The sequence below is a fragment of the Erythrolamprus reginae genome, chromosome Z (assembly GCF_031021105.1).
Source record: "Erythrolamprus reginae isolate rEryReg1 chromosome Z, rEryReg1.hap1, whole genome shotgun sequence".
Lineage (NCBI taxonomy): Eukaryota > Metazoa > Chordata > Lepidosauria > Squamata > Dipsadidae > Erythrolamprus > Erythrolamprus reginae.
In genome coordinates this window covers 12,579,671-12,598,650 of record NC_091963.1, presented here as the reverse complement: position 1 = coordinate 12,598,650, position 18,980 = coordinate 12,579,671, and the positions used below count along the sequence as shown (strand labels likewise).

Below are 18,980 nucleotides of genomic sequence, written 5' to 3'. Positions count from 1 at the left end.
TTCACTAGACTATCCACGCCCAGTTCCAGCAACCTCTCTTCATATATCTTGGTTTATAATCCCCTTATCATTTTGGTTGCTCTTTTCTGTACCCTTTCCAGAGTTTCTATGTCTCCTTTTGAAGCGTGGTGACGAGAACTGAATGCAATACTTCAGGTGTGGTCTGACCAGGGCATTATAGAGTGGTATTAATACCTCCCTAGTCTTAGTCTTAGTAGAGGTGTAGAGGTGATCTCTCAGATAACTTGGCCCAGTGCTATGGAGGTCTTTAAAGGTAAAACATTTTGAACTGGACTTGTAAGGAAACTAGCAAACAGTGCAGTTTGCAAGCAGAAGTGTAACACGAGCCATTTTAGGGCACACATAATTGCCTGTCATGGTGTATTTGGCACCAGCTGAAGCTTTTTGATTCTTCAAGGACAAGTTTCTTGTATACCATGTTACAGTAGATATACTACTGTACAGGAAATGACCAGGCCATGAGTGACTGTAAGCAAAGGCTCCCAGTGCAACTGGCACACAAAACAAAGCTGTAGAAAGCCTTTGTAGCCATGATTACCAACTGCTTTTTGTGCAGCAGTCTCCAGTTTAGAGGATCACAGATCACAAACCCGCCCAGTGGCTGTTTGGAAAATGCAAGCCCATCCAGTGACAAATATGGCACAATCCATGAACTGGATGCCTCCAAAATCCAGAGCCGTTTAGTTTTGTCAGTATGCAGATGAAGCCTTTTTGCTCTTCTTCCAGGTCAACAGCATCACTTATTCTGTAAGCAGGGGCAGCAAGGTATAATTGGATATCATCAGCATACCAATGACCTCTCGCTTCATAATAATGGATGATATCATCCAGTAGCTTTATATAGATGTTGAACAGAACATCTACATGACAGAAAAGGACATCTATATGACAGAAAAGAGCAGGATCCCACAAAATAGGAGCTAAGAATGTGATCACTCCCCTACAATTACCACTGATTATAACTGAACTGAGGAGAAAGGAAGAGAACCAGCGTGATGTAGTGCCATCCATCTCCAATATCCGGAGCCAGTCCAAAATGATACCATGGTCAGTGTTATCAAAGGTACTTAAGAAGAGATCATCCAACAACATAATGAATGTTGCTTCTGTCCCATATCCAGGTCTTAATCCTGACCTAGAGGTCCAGACAATCTGGTGAACATAGAATTCTTTGTAGCTGCTGCACAAATATCTTATTAATCACTTCCCCCTCCCCCAAAGGAGATGTTAGCTCCTACACAAATCGTAGGGTCCAGCAATAATTTATTAAGGATGGGGTAGATCAGTATCTTTTTAAGAATAACCACTCAAAGAATTATTCATCACTGTTAGAATCCATCCACTCGTTGGCAGTTTTAGATGTAAAGGGAAGGTGACTGAGCTCACAGTCATAAGGTCCACTTTCACAAGCCCAAAGATTCAAACCATTTTCAAATAACAGAGAAATATTCTACCAGGGATTTCCCTAGGTCCTACAAAAATGATCCATATTTGGTGGCTGGATTTTTTGAGTTAGTTATGGAGAAATGTTCTGTGAATGCATTAAAGCAAAAGGGGGGGAAATGGGTTTAATGTAAATTTGTGTTTGGGCAATTATGTTGCCAGTCACTTGAGTTGTATGAGTCCTAAATTCTAGAAAGTGAGTAATAGTTAAATCCATACCTCACAACTGTAAAGGAAAGAGATAGGATTTAGAACTGCTATGAAAACCCAATGCTCCATTATGAAACTCATAACAAAGAACCCCAGCAACCAGAAGAAGCTCTTCTGAAATATTGATATGTTGTGTTGCCTAACATACACTCATTGTTGCTTCCCTGGCAAAGAAGAAAGAAGCAGCCATACCTGTACCAGAAGGGGGTTCAAAACAGGAAATATGGTAGTCACAGTATCATTATAGAGATTCTAATCCTTATATCTGTGAACAATATCAATGTGTACAAAATCATTTAGTTTACTTTCTTGTCATTGCATCTCGTACAATAAAATTAAATGCCATCTTCAGGGTACATTATACAAAAATAAAAATAAAACAAAAATACACACCCTTCATATTCCATGCAATTGAATTGAAACCCCTTGGTGTTGCATTAATATTGTACTATATACAGTAGTGGAATTCAATATAGTTATTGCTTTGGGATAGAAGCTCTTTTTCAGCCTATTTGTCCTTGTTTTTATTGTCCTGTACTATCTGCTGGATAGTAATAGTTCAAAAAAGAGTAGGGTATGGTCATATTGCCATGACCACCATGCTTATTTTGATACACACATATATTGTAGATGGAAAGATGTCATCACAAAATGAAGCTAGGTCTGTTCCTTCCTGAGGCAAGGATTTTTGGGAGGCAGGACTGATGGAACTGGGGCAAACTCCATGTCCACAAAGATGTCTTCGGGATTGTGTGCTGCCAGAATCAGTGGTATGGAACTATGATTAAGGCTAGCTAGATAATTGTACGAAGCTATAATTAATATGTGACTGGGTTAGCCTGTTTATGAAAGCATAGTCAGGGATTTCAACAAATTTGAAAATCTGTTGCAGAGTTGAAGGAAGACATATGTTTAAAAAAAAGTAATTTCAAGCATTGTTAGATTTGTATGTTTTGCCTTTGCTTAATGCTGTCAAGTATTTTAAGCAAAATATATGTTTTAAAATGTCCTGAAAATCAAATGAAATTAAGACAAATATAAATCTGTATCAAACAAAAATGGAATCTTTGAACTGAATGTAACCTCTTTATACTGTTTATCAAAATACGGTACTCTATTTTTGTTGTTTATTCCATTTACATCTCAGTGCAATTGCTTACAAACATTTCTGTAAATAAATGTGACCCTTTGCACAAAGATCAGTTTCCTTTTCATGAGATAATTTTATATGGTAATAAAAATATAATCAAAACTGCATACAAACGTAGCATCAAAATATGGCATAATAATGCAGATATGAATGATTGCACAGACTCTTAAGACTCAATGGAGGGTTTTTGTTCAACAACTATCTAGAAACCTTGTTTTAATGTCTTTTTAAATAATGTTCTGGAAACCTTTGCCGCCACCACCACCCCTACCTTAATCTAGCAGAATTATTAAATAGTTTTAATTTCCCTAATTTCATATATTGGTAATAGCTATGCATTTTGAGGAAATATATGAAATTTACATTATGTTTTACATATTATAATATAAAATATAGTTATATAAATATATCTAAATATTTATAGAAATTATTTTGACATTCTTTAATATTTCATGTAAACATACAAGATATGATTCCATTTTATTCAATGATTTAGAAGCAGCTGCACAGAAAAATATCTAATGAAAATGAAAAACGTTTCCTGAAAATAGAATAAATTTCAGTTGTGTTTCTGAGTGTAGTAATTACACATGTCATGTTATAATTAGGCACTCATAGTGTAACCATGGTGTCTTTCTTTTTCTGCAGATGGTCTGGGAAAATGGTTGTGTAGTTATTGTCATGCTGACCCCTCTCACCGAAAATGGACTCAAACAGTGCTATCACTATTGGCCAGATGAAGGGTCAAATCTCTACCATATCTATGAGGTATTTAAAGAAAATATTTGCTTTTAAATCTTAATTTGATTTTAAGCATGTGGTTTTGTTTTGTATAGAGGGAAATATTAGTTAATGGAATTGGGCCTGCAAATTGAATTAAGGACTAACATAAATTTCAAAAATTGCATGATTTTTTAATCATTTCTGTTTCATTGAAAATATTTCATAGCATGTTCAGCCAAAAAAACAGAATTGTTCCAATTTTAAATAAACGTACAAAAGATTTTTAAAGTTTGTTTTTTTCTTTCTAAGACTTTAAAATACAAATAAGAAGATAATTAATATTACCTTCTTAATAATAGTGTTTTTAAACATTAAACAGCTACTATATATTCTACAGCGTTTCAAAATCTCTATTTTTTTATAATAAATTATTTTTTAAAAGTTAAAGCTATTTACAGAGAGAGAGAGAACTTCAAGAGATTGCTTTGATATAGTCACAGCAACTTTCTTTGCAGGGCAAATTGGAGCAGATTTTCTCTGCCAAGATTTGTAACCATGAGCTAAAAATACTGTCCAGTTTTGGTGCAAGATTGGGATGAATATAATTTCTAAAGGAATAAACAGCTTTATAATCACCGTTTGTTGATCTATACATCATTCTTAGGCAACAGGGAAGTCTGGATTTTTCAGCCTGTTTTTCATGACCATTGTCTCAGTTTAAAGGATTTCTTCTTTTTTTACATTTTAAAAAAGCCTTTGCTAGTCACTATTTGCAGTATATGAGTGATTTGATCACCTGTACAACACATTCTTACTATCTTATATAACATACAACAGAAGGTTCTTATTTTCTGTGATTATGTTACAAAGAATACAACATAATATTAATGGGCAAATAATTAATGGGCAAATTCTAGTAATTCTAGTAATTTTACATATATAAGTTAAATTGTCCTCACTATTGAATACAGCAGTATTTCCTCTTACTCAACTCTGCCTGAGCTAGCATTATCTTTTCATGTGAGGAAGAAGCAAACCCATTGCCAAAATTTCAGGGGATAGGCGGGGATAGGAATTTGTCTTGAGGATAGTGCATATTTTGTCTATTTCTACTTTCATAATGTTTTCAAGGAGTTTTGGTTTACAATTTAAGCCATTCTTCCATTCCTCTCAGCTTTATTTCTTTATTAGATGAAGAAGGCAGTTGTAAACAGAATTAATTAATAAATTCAGATGTACCCTTAAAACAAATTTACTTAATGACTTATTTGAGGATGATTCCCTTACTGATAATCCACAATTAGCAATGACTCATGCAATGTGATTCAAAGTTACAATAGGGCTGAAGGAACGGTACTCACAATTGATCCTTAAAGTTGTGGTAATCCCAGTATTTTCATAGTTATGTAATTGTGATCTGGGTGTTACTTATGACAATTGCAGCATCCCATAATCATGTGATTGTCATTTGTGACTTTGCTTGCCAGCTTTCCACAAGCAAAATCAATGGGGCAGAAAAAATCACAGGCCACTTTGGTAAGTCTCTACATTGACCTCAAATTGTCAACAATGTAAATTGTTGCATTCACACCTTTTTGCACCAGGTCCTTGGGCATCCTCACATGCTCTCCTGCACCTGACCACAGCCATTTCAAGCCTTGCTATGCTCATGTCACACCTGATATTAGCATATACTTTAGCAGCTTCTCCCACTCTGCAACAGCCATCTGAAGCTTCATTGCAGTCACACCTGACCAGATCTTCATGCATCTATCCTACCCATAGGAGCTGCTTACTACTTACAGACCTGCTTGAAAACTGCCTAGGACTTGCATCTTCTGACTGGCTTCCCTACTGATTTTGGTTTTTGGAAGCCAGCAGGAAGTTACAAGAAGATCCTTGTTTAATAACCTACAAAACTTGCTTAACAACATGACATTTCAATTTACAGCAGATCCCTTAGTAACGGGAATTCCAGTCCCAATTATCACTGTTAACCAAAAACTCCCTGTATTGTCTCCAATGTTAGATACTGTGATATGATACAGTATATGGATTTAAGAAAGTTAACAGAAGCTAACAGAAGCTCCTGCTTAGCTTTTTTTAATATGTGGGATAAATCACTACAGTGCCTCAATAGTATTTTGCAATACGGTAATATTCATTTTTTGCAAGGACATGGGAAATTTTATATTAGGAATACCTAAACTGTAGTGCTAAGTTTGTTCACTGGTTCTTTCCATTATTTATTCTGCAAATATTTTTTTAATTAAGGTGTTGCAAGTAAAGCTATGTTCTCTTGCATCTACAAAGATTTGCTTTACAATTAAGCATTATTACAGCACAAATGTTTGTGGTTGAAATAAAACTTTTTAAAATGTATAAGAGGCTGCTTTGCAAATATCTTGAGCCTTATTAATTTTCCAAGAGCAAATGATGCATCCTTGCTTTTCATTTTTAAAAAGTTTATCTTATAGTTTTACATTTTATTTAAGTCAAAATAGTTTAGTTAATTCATTTTTGCACAGGTTCACTTGGTGCACCAATTGCAACTGTACCTGGATAAGGAGGCTCTGCTTACGGTCACTCATGCCCTTATCATCTCACAGCTTGATTATTGCAATGTGCTCTACATGGTGCTACCCTTGAAAAGCATTCACAGATTTCAGCTAGTCCAGAACACAGCCATGTGAGCAGTTGTGGGTGCACCTAGATACACCCACACAACACACCAATGCGCTGTGATCTTCACCTTGAATTGCAGATGCAATTCAAGGTGTTGGTTATCCCCTATAAAGCCCTACCTGGTTTAGGGCCACACTCTCTTCAGGACAGTCTTTTTCCACATAGCTCTCAGTGACCGATTAGAGCCCACAGGGATGGCCTTCTCTGGGTCCCATCGGCTAAGCAATAGAGGTTTGTGGGGCCACGGGGGAAGGCCTTCTCTGTGGCAACACCAGCTCTTTGGAACCAACTACCACCTAAGATATGTATTGCCCCCACTCTACTGGCCTTCCAGAAAGCCTTAAAGACTGGCTGTGCCAGCAGGCCTGGGACCGTTGATCAAACGATACACCTCCAGATCCTGCCACAAGAAGGTTGTGTGATTTTATTAATTGGGTTTTAAATTGTCTTTTTAGATGTTGTACGTAACCCAGAGTTCTTCAGGAGTTGGGGAGCATATAAATTAAATTAATTAATAAATAATCTAAGTAGGCAGAGACTCTCCCTGGCTATAATAGCCATTCCTCCTCCCCTTCCCTGGGATTGAGGCTGATGTCATATCTGAAACCCGGCTGGGCAGATTTCAGAGAGAGGAACTCCTCCCTCTGGGCCCAGCCAGGTTTCAGTCACACATGCCAGGTCGGCCTCCTCATCCAGGATCAAACCCCGGATGAGGAGAGCTTTATTTACCACCAATCTGGCATTGAGTATCAGCAGTCTGAGCCCAGGGCCAGAATTACACTCGTCACCAGTACCCTGGGTTGAGCTCACGGAGCCGGAACATGGGATCGCTATTAAGCAGTGGTCTCTCATTCCCCTGGAACGGCTAGCTCCGTGGCTCCCGCCATATCTTGCTCAGAATTTTTCTTTCCAGAGTTTCTTTAAGAGTTAAATAGGAAATATGTTTCTATTTGCAAGCCTAACATTCTCTCCAACATCCTATAGATTTTCAGTTAAAACAACTGGATTCATAATTTGTAGGAAAGATTGTGAAGCTACACATATTAGCAGAAAAAGTGAAGCAGTAACTCTTAAATGCACACTATTTAACTTCTTCAGCAATCACTATATAAAATATAGTAAGTGTATTTAGCAAAAGGTATATTATTTTTATCAAAGCAAATAATCAAAAATATTTTTACTTTAATTCCCATAAAATCCCTGACACAGGGTACATATTTTTGGAGTATAAGATTCACCAGAGACTAAGACGCACCTTAGTTTTTTGGGAGGAAAATAGGGAAAAGAATCTGCTTACCAGGTATTCATCTGGCTAGCATCCTTAGTCTGGTCAGTTTCAGCACATTATTTTATCCCCTGGTTAGGGATTTAAAAGAACCTTATTTGTACAGAGTAACAATGAAAGAGCTTGCAAGCCAGTAAGTGCTCGAACATTTTTTGAATCTGGTTAGGGCTGGAAAGAAAAATTCTGAGCAAGTAGAACAATTTAAAAAAGCTACAAAGACTTAGGGTTTGGAAAACATTCTTTGCAGAGAATAACAACGAAATACCTTGCAAGCCTGTAAGAGCTGTGAACATTGTTAGCACCTGGCTAGGGCTGGAAAGAAACATTTGGAACAAATTAGAGCAATGAAAAAAAACCCTGCAAAGAATTAGGGCTTGAAAAATATTTTTCACAAAGAGCAAAAATGAAAGAGCTTGCAAGTCGGTAAGAACTGTGAACATTGTTAGCATCTGGATAGGGCTGAAAAGAAACTTATTTGGAGCAAGTTAGAGCAATGAAAAAAACTCCGCAAAGACTTAGGGCTTGGAAAACATTCTTCGCAGACAGTAACAATGAAAGAACCTGCAAAATAAGAGCTGGGAAGATTGTTAGCACTTAATTAGGGCTGCGGGGGAGAGAAGCTGTGAAAAAAATTGCATTCAGGGTATAAGATGCACCTGAATTTTCAGGCTCTTTTAGGGAGGAAAAAGGTGCGTCTTTTACTCTGAAAAATATGGTAAAAATATGATGTGAAACATTTTCAGTCATGCCCCAATTAAGTTCAGATAAAATTTTATATTTTTAGTTAAATTCTACAGTTGACTCAGTTTTGCACTTTTTATGTTATAATAGGTAAATCTGGTTTCTGAACATATCTGGTGTGAAGACTTCCTTGTAAGAAGTTTTTACTTGAAAAATCTTCAAAACAATGAGACTAGGACAGTAACCCAGTTCCATTACATTACCTGGCATGATCAACAAGTTCCTGCATCCACAAGATCCCTTCTGGATTTTCGCAGGTACAGTAGAAATAATTATTTGCTTAATTCCCAAGATAAAGAACGGTTATAAGAAGTGAGTACTGACTGAAAATAATTTAAGCAATTTATAATTGATGGTGAGGCAGATACAAGTGTGTCATGGACTTACTTGTTACATAGAATACAAATGTATTGTGACTAGGGAATTTTAATATATTGTTCTTTTTCTTGGGTCAAAATATACTGTTTTGTGTTTCACATAATAAAATGTGGAATAAAGAATGATCCATTTACTAACACAGTCCTGAAGCCAGTCAGCCAATATCTTGAATGTCAACTGCTTCTAAAAACTAATGGTAGTAGAATTATAAATGCCGTAGACCAGAGTTGTCAAACTCAGGGCCCGCACTGGCCACACCCATTCCCATTTTAGTGAAGGGCAAAGTCACGATATGTCATATGATGGTAACGTGATGCTGCGAGTTTGATCAATGTTTTTCAACTATGGCAACTTGAAGATGTCTGGACTTCAACTCGTAGAATTCCCCAGCCAACCAAGCTAGCTGTATAATTCTGGGATTTGAAGTCCAGACATCTGCAAATTGTCAAGCTTGAGAAACATTGCTGTAAATATAAATAGCCAGCAAATAGCCAGCATTCCCAGTATAAATAATGAAATTGCTAATTGGGACTTTTAACATCATAATTAATGCACTTGCAAAAAAACTAAACCAACAATCCCATGAAAGTGCAAGGTGTTTCTTTTCTTTAAATAGGCACATACAACAAGCATATTAGGTGGAGATATCTATGTATGTTATGTCAATTTACACCGAAGCTACCATATTTGTCTGTCTCGAGGTAAAACTCATTTTTCATATGGCAATATTATATTGTTCTATTTTTCTAGGCATTCAGCAAGTTCAACTCTAAAATATTTTCTTGTATCTAGAATAATCAAAGCACAGCTATGATGACTGGGGCCTAATGGAGACGCAAACATTTTTTAAATTATTATTTTGAAGCAGATTGACAGGTGAATACTTAAGCATCACCCAGTTCTATACTCCCTAGATTAGAAAAAAGCTATACAGAGATCCTTTTTATACAAGTCTACCCAATTTAACCAGCTCCCAACAGATTCAAAACTCTCGATTTCACTGATCTGAGCATCAAATTCCTAGTAATGCATAGATACATTATTAATTCCATCTCCCACATATAATCACTTAGTGTTTCCCACTCATGTTTTGTTGATTATTTTAATGACATTTAAATTCTTTTTCATTTATTTTAAAGAGATTGAGAAAATAGTTTCGGACAATGGATTCGTATTTATTTGTAGATATCTCAATATTTTAAATAATTTCTGAATCTCTTATCTGTGTCTAAGCATTCCCCTTTCAGTAGGAATCAATTTTAAGGTTCACTGAAATGTTACCTAGTCAAATTCATTAAAATCCCACAACAGTTTGTTGAAAAATGCAATTTTTAGTACATTATATTGAAATGTTCAAGTTTCAATATGTTATATTTAAGTTCCTCCAAATAATGCTGTTAGAATTCAAATAAATTCATAACATGTTGAATTAGCATTTTGTAAACATTATGATGTACATCAAAATACATAGTGATTAATAAAATCTATATGGTTTATAAACGTTCCCTTAAAGGCTTTTCTATTATTGATAAAAGATTACATATACACAAGACATAATACATCCACATAATTAATTTAATTATTTAAATCAATGAGCAGTCTTAAGATCATCACAGAGAAGAATTCACAGAGACTTGAGACCCCAATTAATCAAAATCTTGAGAAATTTGATCACTAATCTGGATTCAATTCACAGTCATTGTGCTGTATTTTTTGTATTACAGCAGCTATCTTCTGCTGTTTTTCTTGTATTAATTTTCCAGTCAACAGACATTTGCCAACTAAGAGTCTGTGCTTATCTATAAGCAGAATGCTAGCCCTAAGATATATTATGGCTAAAATTGCTTCTTACTGCAGTGTCTAAGGATAAAATCCTCAAGCCTTATGCAAGGTTCTTCCATGTGTAATGAAATTTTGAAGGAAATAAAAGAGTGACTTGAAGAAATCCATCTGGATTTAAAAGGGGAAAAATACAAGTAAGCTATTAAAAGTTTTGTGGATATGCATCTTATCAGACAACCAAGTGTATCCTTTCAGTAAGACTAATTTATTTTTATTTTCATTACAAATTATCCACAAGTGTTTGGGGATGAATTCTATTTTATTTTTAAATTATAATTATATTACCTTAATAAAAGACAAAACAGATTTACTGCTTTATGTGCTAAAAGCAATTTTAAGGAATATTAATATTAATTTCTCATCAATCTTAATTTTCTTTTCTGAGTAGAATTGCTTTTACAATTATATCTAACAATTTTAATATGTTATAACCAATTTCATTGCATACATGATGTGCAATGACAATAAAGGCTTTGAATTATTCTACACTCTGGAAAAAAATAATGCCTTATAATAGAATTAGGTTCTTAAATTAGTCTTACAAATTGCAACCCAACCACATTGCTATTTTTGATGTGGTTTGATTTCTCTTTAACCTGTTCATATTTACTTTTAAGTACCTATATTGTACATAGAGATACGTATTTAATGTAGACAGCCCATTCCCTTGAATTCATCACCAAGAAAAATTTGCCCCAGATGTATTTGTTTTGTTTTATTTATTTTTAATTAAGCAGTGGACTATGGAAACAAATACTTGGGGGGGGGGTTGTTCCTACTTGCTAAAGGCTATTGTGTTGAATAGGTTGTACTATGTTAAATAGATGAATTGAAACTAAGGGATTAAAAGCTCTTCACTGTTTGAAATATTGTGCTCTCAGATATTGATGAAGGAAGGAAGGTTTTTTCTCCCCCCCCCCCCCCTTAGCAAGCTTAAAATATCCAGGCAGAATGCAGTGTTTGAAAGGTGAAGCTTTTTTTCCTCAAAATACTGGTCAGTTTAATGGTTGCAGAATCCTAATTTCATTTTGCACAATAGACTTAAGCTTTTTAACTCTGGACCAGCTTGTTAGTCATGCACTGATAGTATGTAATTAAATATTTCTTAAGCCCAGAGGGAGCGCATTTACACTTTAAAGAGACACTGCTAAGCTAAAAGATAATTAGCATCACATGTGAGGGCTTTGCTTAAAACATTTTTTATGCTATCATTGCTTGTGTGTGCAATGGCATTTATTAATACTGCTCACTTTTAAAAATGGTCAAATTCTTATTTTACCAGCTAATTAGCAGTTGCCAGTGTCATTTTTGTGATGTTGCAGCTAGTAATATAAGCCCAGTTGCATAGTCACAAAAGTGATCATTGGAAACTGTAACTGCTGCAGGGACGTTAAGGACGTTAAGGAAGCCCCTTTTCTGAGCCTCTAAGGACCTTTGGCCTTTGGTTGCTGATGGTTGCATGGTGATTTCTTTTTACTCAACCAAGGGTTGGTTTGTATGACTAATCATTTTTTTCTAGTCAATTCTTCATCTCTCTGTGCATGTATGTATATATTTTATTAAAACAATAAATATTCAGGGCTTTATTTATACATTTTAGTGGATCTGGAAGAACTAAATTTGAAGGAAATGACACTGCTTTTATAATCAAAACGTTCCAATCAGTGAAATTCATTTGAAGCCATTATTTCCATGTGCTTTTAGAAATATGTCATAATCCATATATTTAAAACTAAGATACATATAAGTTACCCAGATAGCCAGCATTTTGACAACTGAATGAGCCAAATAGAAATTAATGGATAAGTTGAATTATGGAGAGCACAAATGTTTTTAAAAAGTATTAAAGCCTCAAGCTATCTTCAAAAATAAAGCTGTTCAAATCTGAGTTGATGAATGCTTTAATTCAACTGTTGCTATGAAATAGAAATTAGATATATAGTCTCAAAATATTTTAGGGTGATATAGAAACACCAGCCATTTGTTGTGTTCCATACACACTTTGTATATTCAATGCAAACTTAAATGTCACTGCAACAGTAAATGACTTTTTGGTGCCAAGGATAACAAGTGTAAATGGATTGCAAATTGGAAAATGAAGCTTTTTATTGCTGTGCTGTGTTTGTACAACCATGGCCATGACCTTTTAACCATTTATTGATTGAAGTTCATATATGTGTATGTGTGTGTGTACACATGCACATGCACATGCACATATATATGTACACACAGATGGTATACACACACACATACATTTATACAGTTTACATCCTTTGTTTGCTGATAGATTTCATTTCCGTTTGTATTTAGTGTTATAATGTCTGTTCTTTAATATACAATTCAGTTATTTACTCTTTTGTACTATTCCATTAGATCAAACACTTTTACCTTAGGCCCTTTCCATCTGCCTGTCTAAAGCCCTTCTCTACAGTTATCTTCTGCAGCTGAGCTAATTAACTTTTGACTCAGCTCCACTTTGCTTTTAGCATTGCAAAGACAGTTTTATTCTACAAAATGCTGGAGCTGCAGGGCAGAAATTTTCCCATTGATAGAAGTTCTCGCCTTGTCCCAATCTCTCCCTGCTGGAGTTCAGGTGTGTCTCCTTGCCATCAGCCTTCCTGAACTAAGAAGCGGGTTGTGATTTTATTTTTGCAGTAAAAAAAATTGTGAGCATTAACTAGGTGCCAAGTTCTCTCTCTCTCTCTCTCTCTCTCTCTCCCTCCCTCCCCCCCCCTCTCTCTCTCTCCCGCTCCCTTCCTCCTCTCTGATTGGTCATTCGGAAGAAAAGCTGGATGACTTATAAAAAATACTGAAAATTTGTGAGGACATTCTGAAAATGATAATGCCTCCCTGGCAATATGCAAATATTTCTGAGGATTGGATAGGTAGGGTTATTGCTTATGAACAAATATCTTCAATGCAGATATCACACTGCCTGATTTTCTTGCCGAAGATTTCGCTCTTATTATTTAAAGTATGGTCTAAATCATGGATTTATTTTATAATACTATTATTAGAGAAGTTGCTCTCCATAATCTCTTATAAAAGTAAAATATCTTATGAAGATTGTACCGTAAAAAGCATATTAAATCAATTAATGCAGTTGGATTTGTTTTCTAAATAAGTGTATTTCTCATATAAATTATATTTCTTAAAAACTTAAATGTACAGTATATGTTTACAGAAACTTTATGCAGGAGATTGCAACTATTTACAGGAGAAAAATTTATAGATTAGGTAGCACTGTGGTATGTGTCTCTGTGTATAATCCCACAGTTGTACTACTATTCAGTGATGGCATTCTGCTAGCTGAAATGCAGGTAGGTTGTTATCTGTACGGTAGTACCTCTAGATACGAGTTTAATTCGTTCCAGAAGGGAGCTTGTATGTCGAACAACTCGTATCTGGAACAAATGGCTTTAGACTTTGTTTTTCCCCTACAAGATAACCAAAAGCAAGGATTCTTGCGCCACCTAGTGGACACTCGGCTTGTATCCCCAATTTGAGCTCGGGTCTGGAACAGAAATTTCTCTCCCCTCGTGGCTCGTATCTTAGAATACTCGCATATGGAGCAGCTCGTATCTAGAGGTACTACTGTATTTGCAGTGGTCAGCAGGAAAAAGAGGCACAGGAGAGGGCCAGGCAAGCATTCTGACTCCCTCAGCCTTGATTTAAACAGGCTCAATGCAGGGGTGAAATCCAGTAGGTTCTAACAAGTTTTGGAGAATGGGTAGCGGAAAATTTGAGTAATTAGGAAAACTGGCAAATATCATCTCTGACTGGTTTCAGAGCAAGGTGAGAATGGAGATTTTGCATCGCCTGCCACGTCCACAGAACCATTAGGGAAAATTTTGAATTTAACCCCTGGCTCAATGCTGTACCTATCTATAGTTTGAACTGGAATACTCCTCTTGAAGTGATTATAGTCTTCTACATAGGTTCCTACTGAAATCTACTGGGTCAAAAAGATATTAGCCATTGTTGTTTTTCATATACATAAGCACATGCACAGACACATATGGAGACACTGATCTTACATCCAAGCCCAGTAGTGCCAATTCTGTTACTGAGTACTCTTCTAAGGTTTCACATTGATGTTTTGGGGCATTTTCAGTTATGCTCCTCAGTTGTTACCACCAGTACAAAAACATCAGGTTCTAGCTTCCACAAATGGAGAATCAACTTCCCCTCCTGGGGGAACTTATATTGCTGGGCAAAGACTCTGGGGGAGGATCAACAGATTGCTGAGTGAAATTCAATATGGCTAGGTCCTATGGTGATCTCCACCTTTTCAATGATTATTGAAGGAAGGAAGCAGGAAGCAGATTTGCTAATTTAAAAGCCTTTAAAATGTTTGGTGGGAACTCTCACCTCCCCCCTTGTGCCAGAAAATGATGGATCACCTGGTTTTGGCATTAACCTGTTTGGGCATTAGAATGTTGCCACAGTCCCCATGGAGAGTCAAATGGGTGCACTTCAAGCTCAGAGGTGGAGAGGGTATGTTTAGGGTATGTGTAAATACAAATAACCATGAAGGGAAACTTGGATTGACCATTACATTCCTACTTCAACTGCTAAGGAATTTGGTACTACAGTATAGGAATTACTATTCCTAATAATTTCTAAGAATGAGATTTGCACAGACATATAAATTTATTAAGTCAGTATCTACATTGCTTATAGAGCCAAAGTTGTTAAAAAGATATTTGAGTTTAGATAGATCATGCCAGTCCATGGAAGCTCTACGAAATCTTGTTTTATCTAAACCTTGCCTCATCCATCTATCCTTTAACCCTTAGCAGATCATCCTTTAACCCTTAGCAGATCACCTTGAAGTCGGTAGTGGGTTCTAAAACCCTTTACTACCGGTGCGTGTGTGGGGAATGTTCTGAACATGCGCAGAAGCATCTCAGGTGGATGGGCGGAGCCTGCTGCTGCCAGCACTACTGGGCTAAACTAAGAGCAACAGGCTACTGCTTGAAGTGATTAGAAATCTCAAGTTCTCTTCAGGCTTGGAAGACAGAAGGGAATTAGGGGGAAGGCATGGGAGTTGTGAAAAGCAGTGAGTGATTCAGAGATGAACTATAAAGTAAATGAAAACACACAAAGCCCTCCACTCCTAGACATTTGCAGAAAGAAACTATTTTAAAAAAAATGATTCCACCCATTCACTGCAATCATCAAGTTTCCCCCATTCTTTAAAATGTCCATACTTCATTTGCAAATTTAAATGCAATAAAAATGTTCTGCAAGTGCAATAGAGAATTATTCAGATTTTGTTGCCAACTTGGTGGTGCTCTTTCCCTTCTTGTTTAGTTCAACAAAAATCTCTAGTATAACCCCAGATAGAAACTGGGGAATAGAAATGAGTGTGCAAATTGGGCAAAGACAGAAAGACTTAGGAAAAAAGGTGGGAAAGTTGGGGGCAAAGCCTTTTAAAGTGATGTGAACAGTTTACAGTAGTTATCAAACAGCAACTTAAAACTTGTAAACTTCAACTCCCAGAATTCCCCAGCCAGCAATGATGTCTTAAAGTTTCCAAGTTTGAAGATCCTCGGTTTAGAGGCACAATTTAGCAAGAAATGCAGGAAAGGAGAAAGTTAAGGAAACCCTTAAGTAGAAACTCTTAAGTAACTGTCAGACAAAGCTTTTGCTGGGTTGTAAATAGTTGCCAAATAAAGAGTTGTTGTTTTGAAGCCATTTCTGTCTGTCTCTTCCATTCACCCTATCTAACACTGGCGACGAAGGTGGGATAGGAAAGGCAGATAAGCCAGAAAGAGCTGACAACCTTGCAATCCAATCCGGGTTAGTAAGTGTTCAACAAAGTGCCAATTCAGCCAATATGATGCATGCCCCACCGAGTCACTTCAACCCAACACAGGAGCACTGGGACTTGCTTCAAATGCTTCATGGAGGCAAATGACTTCCTTGGGCTATCAGATAACTGCAAACGAGCACTCTTCTTGAGCTACTACGGCACAGATGTTTTTGAGATGGCCCAGGCACTTGCCAACAACACTGTTCCAGATGGTCACCTGATCTACCCTATAGACAATACTCAAAAACCATTATGCTCTGAAAACCTCCAAATTCATGTGGCAGCACACCTTTAATCTGCAGAACCAGAAGAAGGGAGAATCCATTAATGAATATGTTGCTGTGCTGTGAAGGCTGCTACCCATTGTGAGTTATGTGATCAGGATAAGCTACTGCTCGACCAAGTGATCGACGGAATTTAGGACATTAACCTCTACTTTCAAAGACTAACCTCATTATCCAGGTCGAGTCAGGCACTACAGCAACCAAGCAGCCCTAAAAGTGCATGGAAGATGGTTGGCATGCATCACATGAGTTCAGTGCAAGACTTCTTACCTGATAGTGATGAGGAAGTTTGCCACCTTTGATTCAAAAAGCGTGAAGCAGCAAATGCACCCAATGACAGACTTCCACCATGTGCCAGTTGCGGAAGGCACCATCACCACACTGATTGTCAATACTGAAAGGCCATCTGTCAACGATGCGACCAAAAGTCTGCTGTGCCAAGCTGCCTTTACCACAGACAACACAACAAGCATTGAGCAAGCCTGACTATGCCAAGCAGCCTCAACACAGTGGTTGGCAGCCACAACAGAGAACCAACTGGGTCAACACTACTGAGGCAAGAAAAACAAGAATCTGGCAAGCAAGCATGCCACACTGAAAGAAGATGCAAGTCACCATCCTGCTGAAACAGTCACTATGCAGTATGCAGATCAAAAAGAAGGTTACGGCAGCCAACTCCTCTACAAATGGCTGAGGGAGAAGGTGAAATGAACCTGGGGAGGAACTGACTCAGCTGCTTTCACAGCTGTCAAATGCCTACTTTCTGTGGACAGCCTCCTGATCCAGTATAACCAGAGAGCCTCCTGATCCAGTATAACCATTCCACTCACAGCCTGTGTTGACTTTGACTTGTGTTGACTTTGACGCTTTACCCTTTGATGTCAGGGCTGTCTGCAGCCATTGCATACCCAATGGCACCAAGGCACCCATCACCTTCTATTCTAGGACTCTGTCCACCATGAAGTGCAATTACAGTCAGCCAGGCAAAGAATAGCTGGCTGCAGTGGCCGGAGTCAAGTGCTTTTTACAACTATTTGTATAAGCCACTTTTGGGACTCATCTCAGGCAACTGTTCCATACCTATCTCACTATCACCCAGGATGACTGGGTGGGCTGTTTTCCTGGCCACCTAGAGTTACTAGCTAATCCAACAGCTTGGACAGATTTTGGGACATGCCGATGCCCTCAGTCGCTGTCCCTTGCCAAAACTACTGGAAGATCCCATACCTGAAACACCTTTGCTTCTAATTGACTGCTTGCATTCTGACCTGATAAACTCACTTGAGGTTGCATGCCAAGAACAAAATTATCTTGCAGTGGCTGTTGATGGGGTGACCAAAGGAGTCTGCTGGAGCCAAATCTAAAATGTTTATGACCAAACAAAATCTAAAATGTTTATGACCAAACAAAATGAACTGTGAGTATTGTGGGGTTGTCTTTTCTGGGGGGGAACCGAGTGGTTATTCCACATAAACTGCAGGATTGCAAGATTGAAGCATTGCATGTAGGCCATCTGGGGATTATTCTGATGAAAGTCTTGGCTAGAAGCTATGTGAGGTGACCTAGGACATTATTGAACATGTGACCACATGCTCTCCATGTCAGGAATCCAGGCCAGTTCCCCCAGAGGCACCTATACACAAACGAAAACAGCCAAAGGTGCTCTAGTCCAGGGTGCACATTGACTTCACTGGCCCTACTCACGGGCAAATTTTCCTCGTAGTTGTGGATGCATACTCAAAGTCATTAGATATAGCCCTCATGACCACCACCACAGCAGAGGCAGTGGTGTTACGGAGACTTTGTTCCACTCACAGCCTGCCTGATGTCCTGGTTTCAGAAAATGGGCTCCAATTCACGGCCTTACAATTTGAAACCTGTTTAGCAGAACAGCAATGGTCACGTGGAGAGAATGGTGAGATCAACAAAAGAAGCCCTTTCACGCACGTGAATTGATAAACCTGAATCGATAAAGTTTTATTAGTGCAGCCTAGCATTCCTAGCACCACCACTGATAGATGTCCTGATACGATCCGACTTAGATCAGCTGCACCCTAATTACCAAGGCCCCATAATTACATAGTCATCTCCAACACTTTAGCATAGGAGATCATGTATACATGTATTGTATTATTCTTTTTATATGTTGTAAGCCACCCTGAGTCCCCGGAGAACTGGGTTCCTACCATGGTCACAGAGATCACTGGCTCTCACTCTTACCAAGTAGAGCTTAAGGAAAGTAGAAGCTGGAGATGGCAAGTTGACCAATTCTGAGATCAACCCAGCTGCCCCACTCTTAGGCTACCAGAACTAACTTCTGAGCAATGCCTAACCAACAGGAGCAATCACTCAATCCTAACAAAGAGAACTCAAGCCAACCAAGTCCAGAAGGCTTACCTA

The 18,980-nt window shown here is 37.6% G+C and overlaps 1 protein-coding gene across 1 annotated transcript in view; it reads left to right on the top strand.

The window, feature by feature from the left end:
- Positions 1-18,980, top strand: part of PTPRN2 (protein tyrosine phosphatase receptor type N2) — a 797,416-nt gene that overhangs the window by 738,854 nt on the left and 39,582 nt on the right. Inside the window, exons 18-19 of the mRNA XM_070729468.1 lie at positions 3,473-3,592; positions 8,349-8,515. Coding sequence (XP_070585569.1) covers positions 3,473-3,592; positions 8,349-8,515 — 287 coding nt within the window. The remainder of the gene's footprint in view (positions 1-3,472; positions 3,593-8,348; positions 8,516-18,980) is intronic.